A 13,814-nucleotide genomic window follows, 5' to 3' on the forward strand; every position below is an offset into this window, starting at 1 on the left:
CAGCTACTTGGGAGGCGGAGGCAGGAGACTCGCTTGAGTCCAGGAGTTGGAGGTTGCTGTGAGCTGTAATGCCATGGCACTCTACCCAGGGGCACAGCTTGAGGCTCTGTCTCAAAAAAAAAAAAAGAACTTTCTACTAGTATTTGGTTAGGAGCATGGATTTTGGAATTAGACCTGGCTTCAAATGTAGCCTTGACCTTGAGCATGTTAATCTTTTTTTGTCTGAGTTTCGTTACATGGGAAATGGGGATTGTACCTACTGTGAGGATCAAATGAAGGAATATAAATGGGTGAAGCACTTAGAATAGTACTAGGCATATCAGCATTCAATAAATGAGACCTAGTCATGATAAATTTAATAATAATTAGAAATAGTCACTATTTATTGTTTAATTATGTGCCAATTTATATTAATAAATATATTATTAATTTAAACACTAATTTTCTATTAATAATAATTAGAATTGTCCAAAAATGAAATAGTGAGTTATTGATTCTGAAATTCTTTGGATCTGGAGTCCCTTGACAAGCTTAAAGTTATTTGGAACTTTTATAAACTTTATTGATAGCAGTTTTTCCCAACTACCCTGGCAGTAACACACTTTACCATCTGTAGTCATGAATGAGAGAGAACTTGTTTTATAGCAACAAGCAGAGAATTACAGTTTTTTTAAAGTATTAGAAAACCACATACTTGTCATTTGCAAAGTTGCTGAATAATAGAAAAATGAATATATTATTAACTAGATACTTGATATTAAGGAATTATTAGTAATTTATTTTTAGGTATGACGATGGTTTGTTTTAATGTTAAAAAGAGCCTTATCTATTAGAGATATATACTAAAATATTTACAGATGAAATGATCTGATGTCTGGAGAGATTTGCTTTAAAGTAATACAGGAGTGGGGAGTACATGGGGGTATAGATGAATCAAGGTTGGCCATGAGTTGATAATGGTTGAAACTAGTGGTAAGTACATGAGGGTTCATTGTACTGTTCTACTTGTATTTATAACTTCTCCATAATAAAATAAAGGCTTTTTAAAAAGTGTATCTTATATAGGATAGAGATTATCTGGAGTCTAATGGTCTCCCAACTGAGCTATTTTGACTGCCTATAATACAAATTATCCCACCAAATATATAACACATTATAGGTTTGGGTAGAATCTATTTAGAAGCACAAAAATAAGTTGTTGGAGAAAAGATTCCATGGTTATAGAGATGGTGACCTATGAGAGAATGCAGGGGTGATGAGAGTGCTGAGACTCCTCTCAGGGGGAAGCCATGCAGTTGGGTTGCCACCACCATTGGTCTTTTTTCCCCGCTGTCCCCCCAGGTGACTGTGGTCCGGAACTTGGAGACCTATGGTCTAGATCCATGCTCAGTGGCTGCCATCCTCCAGCAGCGATGCCAGGCTAGCACCACCGTCACTCCTGCCCCTGGGGCCAAGGACAGCCTGCAGGTGCAGATCCAGGGAAACCAGATCCACCACCTCAACTGGCTATTGCGTGGTGAGCATCCCCTCTGAAGAGCAGAAGCATGGGTCTAGCTTGGCAAAGATCTCCCTGCTTACTCACCTTGGTCTGGTTATATAATAACTACACACACACACACACACCCCTCCACTTAGTTCTTTAGCAACTAGGAAGAGGTAGAACCTGTGTTTGAACCAGACCCTTTGGCCCCTTTCAGATTCAGTGTTCTCTCCACCATGCTATTAGCTTTCTTCCTGGTCTTCCCCTTTTATAAAACATTTATTGAGCACTATCCCAGGCATCTAGCTGGGTTCTTTGCAGGGATCTCTCCTGATCACAATGATGTTGCACAACTGTTATCTGTTTTGCAGATGAGGAAACTGAGGTACAGAGAGGTTCACTGCCTGGCCCTGAGGTCATCTGACTCTTGAGTACTGTAGCTGGACTTGTGGTGTTTTTAGACCCCAGAGCCCAAGTCCTTTCTGCTAACTCTGGGTCACCTAGCCTTCAGTTTGTCCGTACTTCAAACCAGCTTCCACAACTCTGCCTGAGCAGCTTTCTTGAACAAATATAATCACATCACTCCCCTCTAAAATTTTTTTTCTTGTTTTATTCTTATTTATTTATTTAGAGATAGTTTTACTCTGTTGACCCAGGCTAGAGTGCTGTGGCTCACAGCAACCTCAAACTCCTGGGCTCGAGAGATCTTGCCTTAGCCTCCCATGTAGGTGGGACTACAGCTGCCCACCAAAGTGTTCAGCTAGTTTTTTCTGTTTTTTTAATAGAGATGGGGACTCGCTCTTGCTCAGGCTGGTCTTGAACTCCCGAGCTCCAGCAATCCACTGTCCTCAGCCTCCCACAGTGCTAGGATTACAGTTATGAGCCATGTACCCTGCAAAAAACCAAAAAACAAAAAAAAGTTTTTTCTTTTTACTTTTTTTAAAGACACAATGACAGGAATCTAAAAACTTTGTCTGCCTCTTCCATGGCTTCAGAATAAACAAGAGCCTGCCAGCCTGAGCGCATGTTCCTGCTATGTTTCTGGCAGCTCCAGCACCCCCATCCCAGGCATGTGCCGTATGTTTGCTGTCCCTGATATACCATGCCATGTCCACACTTGTGTGCTTTCACCTAGGCTGTCCTCTTGCCTACTGTGCCTTCCCACAACCTGAATCTGCCTCACCTTAAAAGCTCAGTGGCCCAGCTCATGCCCAGAGCATGTCCTGTGTCCCCAAATTAGCATTTTAAAAAGTGCTAATGTAACCTTTCCAATTGTGATTATATTTCTGGTTAGTATCTGCAGCGTGGCTCATTTTTTCTTTCTTTCTTTTTTTTTTTTTTTTTTTGAGACAGAGTCTCAAGCTGTCACCCTGGGTAGAGTGTCATGGCATCATAGCTCACAGCAGCCTCCAACTCTTGGGCTTAAGAGATTCTCTTGCCTCAGCCTTCCAAGTAGCTGGGACTACAGGTGCCCGCCACAACACCTGAGCTGTTTTTTTGTTGCAGTCGTCATTGTTGCTTAGCAGACTTGGGCTGGGTTCGAACCCACCACCCTAGGTATATGTGGCAGGCACCCTTGTCGACTGAGCTGTAGGCACCGCCTGGCTAATTTTTCTAACGTCTAAATTCCCTGCTATACTAAGCTTCTTGAGGCATAAACCTTGCCTTTTTCATCCTCAGGGCCTAGCATATAGTAAATGCTCAATAAGCTTATTCACACTGTGGCCTGTGGCAGTACCTAGCAGTTAACTTCTAGAGTTTAGCTCCCTTATGTGAAGAACCCTATGAGAGGTGCCGAGAGAAAATCAGATAAACACGTGATTGAGTGCAATCACACACATGCTTTCATGAGAAAGTAATAAATGCCCGAAATACACCTAGAAAGCAGCCATCAGTGAGAAAATTACTGAAATAAACATTTCAGCCTTGAGGTATAGGGACAAATTGTCCACCCAGAAGGCTTCCCTGAGAAGTTGGGTTTGGGCTGGGTAAAAGAGCAGATCACGTGATGGGAATTCTTAGCGCCCTCTGTGGAGCCAAGAGGGCTGGAGGTCAGCTGTCTCCACGGGTCAGGGCCAAGAAGTAACAATGAGCAAAGAGGAAGAGTGGAGGCCAGCAGGGGAGCAGCTCATGCCCCACTGAGTAGTGTCTGTTTTTTCGATTGTAGAAGAATATCAGATCCCTCGAAAATACATCCAAGGCCTAGAGAAGGCCCCCAAACCTGGCAAGAAGAAGTGACTTTGTTTCATGTAGCAGATCAAGTGGAAATCCAACCTTTGGGCTGGTAATTTTTATGAACATTTTCAACTTTTGCAAATACAAAATATAATTCTTTACCAAAATAAATTTTTATTCTAATCTAAGTATGATTTCTCTCTTGTTCCCTCCACTTAGCTAAAATGCTATACTAACTTTTAAAGTCAGAAGCATTTTAAATCGACAGAAGAGGCCGTGGTGGTGTGCCTTTCCACTCTACATGGTTTCAGTGGTCGTGTTCCTCCCCTCCTTTCATGGCAGGACGACCCATTCAGAAGTTCAGGCAGATGTCTTTCCTGTTTTAAAGCCCCTCTACCCAGTATTCCACAGCCTCTTGCTCATCTGTTCCTACTACCTAATTAACCTCATAGCCCAAAAGTTCTTTCGCATCTCTAAAGAGTTAATCATAATAAAGAGGACCCAGCTGTTCTCTGTCATCAGTCAAGGCTGCAGATGGAAGAATTAATCCCAAATTGTGGCAGAATTTAGGCTAGATAGAAGTGAGGAGCAATACAGGCATAGTAGGGCATTGGTTTTTTATTGCAGTTTTGTTTGTTTGTTTGTTTGTTTGTTTGTTTGGCTGTGGCTGGGTTTGAACACGCCACCTCCGCCACCTCCGGTATATGGGGTTGGTGCCCTACTCCTTTAAGCCACAGGCGCCACCTTCTGTCAGGCAGTATTTCTTCCCCAGCTTCAGCACACTGCCACTTACTGGTAAATGTGCTGCATTCCAACACCGTGGCTTTCTTACAGTGAAGAGGCTTAGCCTTTTTGGCCCCAACTTGTCCTTTTTGGGTTTTTTTGTGTTTTTTTGAGACAGTCTCACTATGTCACCCTCAATAGTTCACAGCAACCTCAAACTCTTGGGCTTAAGCGATTCTGTTGCCTCAGCCTCCCAAGTAGCTGGGACTACAAGCGCCTGCCATAACGCCTGGCTATTTTTTTTGAGACAGAGCCTCAAGCTGTCCCCCTGGGTAGAGTGCTGTGGCATCACAGCTCACAGCAACCTCCAACTCCTGGGCTCAAGCAAGTCTCCTGCCTCTGCCTCCCAAGTAGCTGGGACTACAGGTGCCCGCCATAACGCCCGGCTAATTTTTAGTCGCAGTCATCGTTGTTTGGCAGGCCCAGGCTGGATTCAAACCCGTCACCTTAGGTATATGTGGCTGGTGCCTTAGCCACTTGAGCCACAGGTGCTGAGCCCTGGCTATTTTTTTGTTGTGGTTGAAGTTGTTTAGTTGCCCAGGCCAGGTTTGAACCTGCCACCCTCGTGTATGTGGCTGGCACCATAACCACTGTGCTATGGGCACTGAGGCTTGGCTCCAACTTCTTAACCTGGGATCATGAAGTGGTCTTTAGTTTGTCATCAGAGGGTCCAAGCACTCCCTGAAATGGTGCACAAGATTTTTCCTGAGATGGGGTAATGCTTTTATCAACTCCCAAAGGAATCACTTGATGATAAGGAGGTTCAGAACCATTGCTGTGGTTCCTGCTTGGTTCATGGAAGTCATTTCTGTGAGCAGACCTATCCTTGTACAACAGGAAGGAAGAAGAGGCTAAACTCTGTAAGAGGTTTCGGGTTTTACCACGAAGAAACAATTATACTTCAGTTGATGTCCCTATTTATTTATCATCTCAGAGAAGAAAGGCTTGAAAATATCCACAATATCCATAAATCACCCAGTTGAGGCTTGAAAAAGAAGAAAGGATAGGTGCGAAAATGCATGTGTGGTGCCTGCTACCTTTTGTTACAGGCCCAGAATAGCCCTTTTCCCTTAAAAGTCAACTTCTTTATTTCACTAATCTTGTCTCTACTGGCACAAACACATGGAACTGGGATAGAATTCTCTAGAAACTGACCCCAAACAGGATCCCATTACAAAAACCTTTGGCCAGCCAGTCTGATCTGAGGGAGCATGATATATCTAGGAGTAATGAACTATGGTCCTTACATGAATACAAATAACATGTACTATACAAAAGTTCTTTCACAGGCATAATTTGCTTTGCACAATCTTGGAGGGATTGGAGGCTCCAAAATGTTGTGTCTTGCCTTGTTAATCCCTGCTAAAGACACAAAGCCAGTAAGAGGTGGGGCTGGTTCTAAATTGAACATCTGCTCTTAACTGTGATTTGACCTAGAATTCTGCTATGACAGTGCTGTCAAGACTTGTGCTTTGAATGGTTTTCCAGTAATGGTGACACATTTGCTTTGAGTCATCACATTCTCTCTCCAGTACGAACAGCATAGGTACATGTATGAAGGCAGAATGGAGTTGGACTGTGTAATAGGTTCTTTTTTTCTATGTGCTAAGCCAAATAATCTATAACAAGGTCAAACATACAACTTTGAATTTATTAATCCCATATCGTAACCAAATAAGTTTCAGTGAAAAGCAGAAACGGGATTATTTGCAGGCTTTGGCAAAATCATTGAAAGATATACTTCTTGGAGGTCTAGGTAAACAACTGTTATAGATCTGCCCCATTCCTGGGTAATTGTAAGAATGTCCATTGGACATTCAATTTGGGGGCCTTATTCATTGCATCCTGTGTGACCGATACTGGAAGGTAGGTAGAAACTTATTTTTAAAAACTTTCATATGGTTATTTCTGTGATTATTGGGACTGTTCCTTTGATGGAAGTCTGAGAATGCTAAAGTGAAAGGGGCATTTGATCATCTAGTCTAGTCTTCTTCCTCCAGCTGAAATGATCTTAAACTTGCAGAGACGCAGTCCTCTTTTTTCTTTTTAAGAGACAGGGTCTTGTTTTGTTGGCCAGGCTGGAGTATGGTTGCCGGATCACTGCAACCTTGAACTCCTAGGCTCAGGTGATCCTCCTGTATCAGCCTCCTGAGTAGCTGGGACTGTAAGTGTGTACCATCATACCAGGCTAATTTTTTAATTTTTGTAGCGATGGGGTCTCACTATGTTGCTCAGACTAGTCTCAAACCCCGGGTTTCAGGCAAACCTCCCAAAATGCTGGGATTACAGGTGTGAACCATTGTGCCTGGCCCTATCTTGTTTTTAAACAGTTTCAGAAATTGGAGAATCATTGCTTATCACTATGCTGTCCTGGTGTTTAATCACCTTAGAAAAGCTCTTCTCTTTTTCTGACTCAGTATCTCCTTCTGTAATAAGTCCCTTTGACTCTCCAGCTCCATGGAGATGATGGAATAGCTGGTCACCTAGGCAGTGCCTTTCAGCCCACACATTTGGATGATTTTCTCCCAAATTATTTGAACAGTAGCCTTCACTCCTCTGTTCACTGGCAGAAGAAAATCTGACCCTGCCAAGAAGTATGTGATTGTCTTCGTTCTCACCCTCTCTCCCCAATTCCTGATTTCCATAAGAAGCTCAAGGAAGAGGTTTCCAAAATGAATCATTTTTGCAACAAGCCTTTATTACTTCTTTTTAAAACCCATATAAGAAAGACATTTAAAAAGAAAATATTCTCAAAACAGACAGACACTGAGCAACACAACCATAGAAGGCACTACCAGCAGTTATACCCACCTCTGGGAGGGAAGGGATACTCTATATAATAAGTTTTTCCAGAGGCTTAGACTGGGTCTAACTGTGCTTTAGATAATGTCTGAATTTCCCCATATTTATTTTGTTTCATAGATACAATTATTTCTTTATATATAGCTATTTGCTTTTATGTATATATACATATATATATATACACACACACACGATTTGTTTTTCCTTCTCAAAAATAAAATAGCCATCCCCTTGAGGGAGGTTCTCAGCAGCATTCACAGCAGTTGCAGCAGGAGCCATGCTGTCTATCAATGTTAGAGACATGCGGGAGGAAGGGCAATGACTCTCTACCTGCTCCCTTTAATATACAGCAGGGAGAGAGATTTTTTTAAGAGGGGGAAGTGATAAGGCTGAGCACAAGATGGCAGAAAACCAGGGGTTTTGTGGTTTACAAAAGTCTTAATAGATTTGCTCTTGCAGCTCTGAGGGCTGCGCACAGTTCCTATATGACAAGGGGTCAGCATTCCTTCCAGGATCAGGGGCAGTGTGGACTCAGCCTGGGTCAGGGAGGGAACTTCTAGGCTACATGAAGAAGCGTGGGCTCAAACCAACCCAAGACAGACTGGCAGGGGGCAACAAAGAAATGGTTTCTCAGAGACTGGATTGGAAAACCAGCCCTGCCTTGAAGATTACAAGTCCTTCTCCCTCTGCATTGGAGTGTCTTTGCGGTCCTGGCTACTCACTGGTATTGTTTGACTAATTTAAGATTCAACCTAAACAAGAAGCCAGTACAAACGTAGAGAGTCAGGAAACTGATCCTCCCTGTCAATGTGGTCTCATATCACTTCTTGGAACAAGACTCAGGCACCTAGATGGGAAGAGGTTGGTGACCATGGCCCTGTACTAAGAGTGAGGGCTCTCCTGGCCTAGTCTCCCACACCACCGTTGTCCACTTCCTGGCGCAAATACACCAACAGCAGAACTTCAGGCACATACGCCCTGCTCCTATCTCTCTCTGAAAACAAAAGGCACTGAGGTCAATGGGGAGGCCAGACCCACGGGCAGACTGAGCGCAGGGCTGGGGCTGGCCCACGCTTCGGGGGCTCTCAGCTGGTCCAGTTGGAGGCTCCCCCTCATAATCAAGGCAACTCCTTGGGCAGCACCTGGAGATCCCAGAATCCCAGTGGGAGGAGGGAGGCAGTGCTGGGGGCTGAGGGGAACCCATGCAGCCCAGGCCCTCCTCTGTTCACCAGCTGCAGGACGGCTGAAGACAGCCTTGACAAAGTTCTCTCCACTTTTTGGCTTTCTCTTACTGCCTGATTTCCCTACTCAGCAGGAGACTTTCAAAATGGTAAATGGCTGGTTTCCCTTTGGTGGACACACAAGAAGATTATGGCAATATTAAATTCCAACTTGTAACTTATAAAAAAATAATTGGTTGACAAAGATAAGACCAAATACCACACAGATGCAGATCTATATGCCTTTGGGTTTCCATGTGCACAGTCTCTTGGGCAATGAGGACCAGGGCCGGGGCAGGCTGCAGCTTCTCTGGGAATCTCTGAGCCAATCTTGGCTTTGGTGCTCTTAACCCTGAGCTCTGGGGCCAGTGGCTTTATGAACTTCCCTTAGGAATGAACGGCAGGCACCTTGGGGCATTGCAGACAGTCCACTGAAAGCAACATTATCCTGTTTTCAGGGGCTCACCTCAGACCTGCTAAAGGAATATGCTATAACTCATAAATAAAGGTACTGTAGGTAGCAAATAAGGGGAATTGAAGAAGAATCAAAGCCAGAGAAAGAACATGGAGCTTTAAAATCTTTCTTCCTTCTTTTGCTGGCTGATGTGATCGGTTCCAGTCTGGTGACAAGAGAGGCAACTATTTGGTTTCCAGAAGGCTTGCAGAGTGTGAGAGGACGACAGCTGTTCAATTCACATGAGTTCTGATCCTTGGCAGAGCCTGTTGAGGAGCATGGCGTCGGGGTGAGCAGGAGTCAACCCTGCACAAACACTTGTCCATGGAAGAGATTTTGTGCCACAGCTGGAACTGCTGGGCGGGCACAAATGTACCCGCTAGAGGTGTCCTGAGAAAAAAGTGTCTGTTGCAAAATAATAAAATAATAAAAATAAATCTGAGAGCATTGAGAGGAGAGGAAGCAGGACCGGTTACCCGGGTTTGCCCTGGGATTCTCTTAAGGCCTCCTCCAGTTTCTGCCTAAACTTGTCATACTTCTTCTGCACTTGCTGGATTTTGTCCTGCTCCTCTTTCTCCAGGATTGTGAGGAAGTTCTGGAGTTCAGGGATAGAGAAGGCATCCCACTGTGAGGCGACCGGGAAATGTGGGGGAGAAACAAGAGGAGACAGGTTAGAAGTGGAGATGGCCCACGGAACCTGCTCCTGCCCCTTCCCACACTTTACACATGAGATTCACAGTTTGCCACTGGATCGGCAGGTTCAGTGAATGAAGCTTGGGTTTTACATGCCTGTCATACCGGCAACAAAATCCCCATTCCTGGCATTTCATGACCAAGAGTTGCCGGTCCATGAACCACATTTTTATTTGGTGAATCAATAATTTTAAGTTTCTGTGTAGCAGCTGAGATCGTAACGGTGATATTGAAACCACCACAGGCTCCCAGCACGCAGCCCCTCAAGAGACAGGGGAAGGGAAGCAGGACTTGGTCTCAGGAGACCTGGGTTTGAGCCTGACTCCCACCTCTCACCAGCCTAGAGACCTTGGAGCACATGACTCCACCCTTCTCAGCCCCCTTTCTTATCTGCCATGGAATTGGAGTATCTACCTCCCATGGCTGGGAGAGCTGATCATGAGAACCTGGGTGGCTCAGGCCTGCCTGGAGATGAGCTGGCCTGTCAGGGCAGAAGGCAAGTCTAACTTCCCTCAGGCTAACCCAGGAGCAGAGGCCCCATGGGGCCAATGATTGGGACTCCTAAGCTCTGAACACAGAAGAGTTAGTGTTTATCTAGTTTTTTCCCCCACATTGGATAAATGAGAAACCTGAAGTCCACAGAGGAAGGTGGCTTAACCATGATCACAGAGTTTACACAGCAGAACTGGAACTAGAACCCAGGTCTCTAAACTCCCAGGCCTGTGAGCTTTCCACAGGGCCAGCAGTATTCAAACACTCTCAGTGGCATACTTTTTCCAGTCTTTCCCAGGTGCCAATATATAAAGCAGATGGAAGGCAGAGCTGTTCTGGTTATATGGGAAGAAGGGGCTGAGTCCCACCTGCCTAGATCACTGTTTCCACAATGACCCCAATACTGCTCCTCAAAGCCCTAGGCTTCCACTGAACACGGACACCCTCCCCTGCTCTTAGTCACTACTCCCAGGCCGCAGGGAATACAAGCCAAGTCTCAGGATAAGGCTGGACACTGGTTAGCCCTCCTAGGTGAAAGGAGGGCAGTATTTAAGAACAAGGAACAGACAGATGGCTCAAAAATGTCCATTCCCAGTGAAGTGCTGGTATGGAGCTTACTGGGCCTCAGGCCATCCTGGAGCAAAAACAGCCTGGGCCTGAATGCAGGGAATTTCTTGCTCTCCCTCCACCCTCAGTTTTTAGAAACAAAGCACAGAAAATCCTTTCTTGCCACAGGCCTGGCCAAACACAGGCCCTGACTTGCCATCCAAAGGTACTTATAATCCTGGCTGAGATGATGAACCACGGGCCCAACGCTCACTCCTACTCAACTTTCTCAGCAGCCATTTTCCTGCTGCTGCTACTGCTGCTGCTGCTGTGTGGCCCCCACCTACCCCGGGTAGTTAAGACAACACCCACCTGCACCCACCCAGGGCTCGCCAGGGTCCAGACCTACCTCCACCTCTCCAGTTTCGTTCTCCTTTAACACAAAGCTGAGGACATCAGTATCAGGCCCAGCGAGCAGGCGCAGGTAGAGGGGGCAGTCAGCGATGGAGAGCTTCTGGAAGAGCACTGCAAACAAGAGGGGGTCGGGGGTTCATCTCAGGAAAGGACAGGGGACAACAGGAAGCACGTCTAACTGGAAGCAGACGTATTCACGGTCCCTTCCACCTCATGAACTGAACCTGACAAGAGTAAATGGGGTGATAACCTTTTAGCTTACGCGTCTGCTCAGAGCCTGAAGCGTGTTTCCATTCTAAGTGGTGGGTGGATTCCCCCCATCGCACAGATCAGGAAGTGGGAACCCAGGGTGTGGTTTTCCTGGGGTCACAAACACAGTAGGGGCACAATGAGTGGCATCAGGTGCCCTGTCAAGCTTGCCGCGTCTTCGTGCCCAGAGTCCTCCACGTGTGGCTTTTCCACAGATCTGAGTACCACGTGGATGGCTGGACTTCCAGGGCACAGCAGAAGCCCGCTCCTCCCACCCAACGCTGGCAGGGTTTTGGAAAGTGGCATGGACAGAGATGGTTGGGAATCTCGCTCATACCTTGTCCATCCTTGTGTGTCCGCTTAAAAAGTGCAAATTTCTGAGGATTGTCCACGACCATGAACTTCTTGAGCAGCCCCTGGATGACCTCACTGACTGTGGTAGTGCTGCTGATGTGGAGCTGCTTAATGGCATCGAGTGGCAGGTAGAAGGACGTCCGCTTGTCAGTGGTGGCCGCCAGGTTCACTTCCTTGATGGCATCGTAGATGGACTGGGGCCGGATCCCAGCAGGCACTGTCACTGGCCGCCGAAGTTTCAAATGCACTTTGATGAAACCTGTGTAGGTGCCATCTTCACTCTGCCAGTGTGTGTGGGGGACATCGTACAGGATCAGGAAGGTCTGTCTCGTGTTATCATATTTGCCACTCTAGGCTGTTACCCCTTAAGCACCCAGCTGTCTCCCTGAGTTCCTTTCTGCTTCTGCTGACCTGGGAATGCTGGAGAGCACAATACATTTCCCCACAGTGGGTAAGGAGAGGCCCACTGTATCCAGGCACCAGAGAGGACTCGTGGGATTGCAGTGGCTTTCCCTCTCAAGAGGCTCAGACTGGCTGTGTCAAAACCTCCTGCCAGCAGGCAGACACTGATTGCCTTTAGTAAGTCCCCACTCTAAGGGGGAGTGGCCCTCTGGTTTGTACCTCTGAACCAGGCAGAAGCAGGAAGGAACTTGGAGAACCAGCCCACTGGCTTTCCTCCTGCATCTCTTTATAAAAGACCCACAGCCTTTAAGACTGGGTTTTCTGGTCCCATCTGGCTGAAGCCCCAAAGAGCCAGTTGCTGCCAGTCACCAGCAGGGGGCAGCCTTCTACTTTCTCCCCTCCCTACTGAGTGCTAAGCTTTCCCAGCCGGGGGCTAAGCTGGGCGCCCTCCCCTCTCTGAGCATTGCACAGTTCAAGGGGGAGGCAGGGGAGCTGTGAATTCCCCATGTCAAGGGCACCCTGGGGCCAAGCAATATATTATTTAATATTTTAGTTTACATTCAAGCTCAGAGAAGGAAAGAAATTTTCCCAAATTCACCTGCAATAAAGTGGAAGGGCCAGAGATTGGATCTGGTTCTTATTCTAAAGCCCATTCTATTTCTCTAAGCACTTGGAGGCTGCTGGGGGCCCAGGCTCTCAGCCCTCCATGACCTCTAAGGCCTCTGAAGGCCAGAAAGGGTCCTGCCAGGGAGTTGCCACAGAACCCGGAAGGAGAGCACAGAGCAACCAGAGGTCAAGGAGCCAGGCTGCTCACCAGCTTCATGCCCAGGCAGTTCTTCTCCCGCGTGTTGTAGCTGTCGATCTTCTGCTTGATCTCCTGTAGCGTGGGCGGGCGCCGCGGCTCCTCCACAGGCTTACAGACATTCTGGAACAGAGACAGAGAGAGGGTGGTGTGCAGTGGTTCTCAGGATGAGGAGGGGAATGTCCACGTGCTCCCAAAGGCCTGTGAGACCAAGAGTTATTGAGCACCAGCCCCGCACGCTGAAACCAATCGCAGGATGAGACAGTGGGAGGCCAAATCCCAGCTGTACCACTGCCTAGCTGGCCACTCCTGGGGAAGTAACTCACCTCTCAGCCTCAGCTTCCTCACCTGTGAAATGGGAGCAATATGTACCCCACAGGTCTGTCTTGAGACCAGTGAGAAAGCATCTGGCACACACACACACAGACCGTGGCATTCCTTGTGGGGGTTACTATGGAAACCATGCTTTAGACGCCATTGGAGATGCAAGCTGTGGTGAATCTAAATGCAAGCCATGGTCTGTTTCCTCAAGGAAGTAACCACAAAGGTGGTGTTAGGTGTATAGGCGATGCTGGTATATACTGATGGAAAAGACGAGATCTTCCCCAGACCCAAAGGACCAAGGTCACACAGACGCCAGTTCAGGCCCCATATTACACAGTGCTTTGCAAATAAGAAGTAAATGTCAGGGCTCGGCCACTGTGGCTCAAGTGGCTAAGGCACCAGACACATACACCTGAGCTAGCAGGTTCAAATCCAGCCAGGGCCTGCCAAACAATGACAGCTGGAACCAAAAAATAGCAGGGCATGTGGCATGCACCTGTAGTCCCAGCTACTTGGGAGGTGGGGGCATGAGAATCGCTTGAGCCCAGGAGTTGGAGGTTGCTGTGAGCTGTGATGCCACAGCACTATACCCAGGGTGACAGCTTGAGGCTGTCTCAGAAAAAA

At 46.8% G+C, this 13,814-nt stretch overlaps 2 protein-coding genes across 2 annotated transcripts in view; one reads left to right on the top strand and one right to left on the bottom strand.

Annotated features, from left to right (window-relative positions):
- Positions 1 to 3,843, top strand: part of EIF2D (eukaryotic translation initiation factor 2D) — a 20,967-nt gene extending 17,124 nt beyond the window's left edge. The window contains exons 14-15 of the mRNA XM_003792212.2: positions 1,342 to 1,516; positions 3,648 to 3,843. Of these exons, the coding sequence (XP_003792260.1) occupies positions 1,342 to 1,516; positions 3,648 to 3,718 (246 nt within the window). The 3' untranslated portion in view covers positions 3,719 to 3,843. The remainder of the gene's footprint in view (positions 1 to 1,341; positions 1,517 to 3,647) is intronic.
- A 3,588-nt stretch (positions 3,844 to 7,431) lies between these two features.
- RASSF5 (Ras association domain family member 5) overlaps positions 7,432 to 13,814 on the bottom strand; it is a 31,392-nt gene continuing 25,009 nt past the window's right edge. The window contains exons 2-5 of the mRNA XM_012806631.2: positions 12,879 to 12,989; positions 11,646 to 11,943; positions 11,055 to 11,170; positions 7,432 to 9,539 (exon numbers count right to left, since the gene is read on the bottom strand). Coding sequence (XP_012662085.1) covers positions 9,387 to 9,539; positions 11,055 to 11,170; positions 11,646 to 11,943; positions 12,879 to 12,989 — 678 coding nt within the window. The 3' untranslated portion in view covers positions 7,432 to 9,386. The remainder of the gene's footprint in view (positions 9,540 to 11,054; positions 11,171 to 11,645; positions 11,944 to 12,878; positions 12,990 to 13,814) is intronic.

The sequence above is a fragment of the Otolemur garnettii genome, unplaced genomic scaffold, assembly GCF_000181295.1.
Source record: "Otolemur garnettii isolate 467f Iridium unplaced genomic scaffold, OtoGar3 scaffold00055, whole genome shotgun sequence".
Taxonomy (NCBI): domain Eukaryota; kingdom Metazoa; phylum Chordata; class Mammalia; order Primates; family Galagidae; genus Otolemur; species Otolemur garnettii.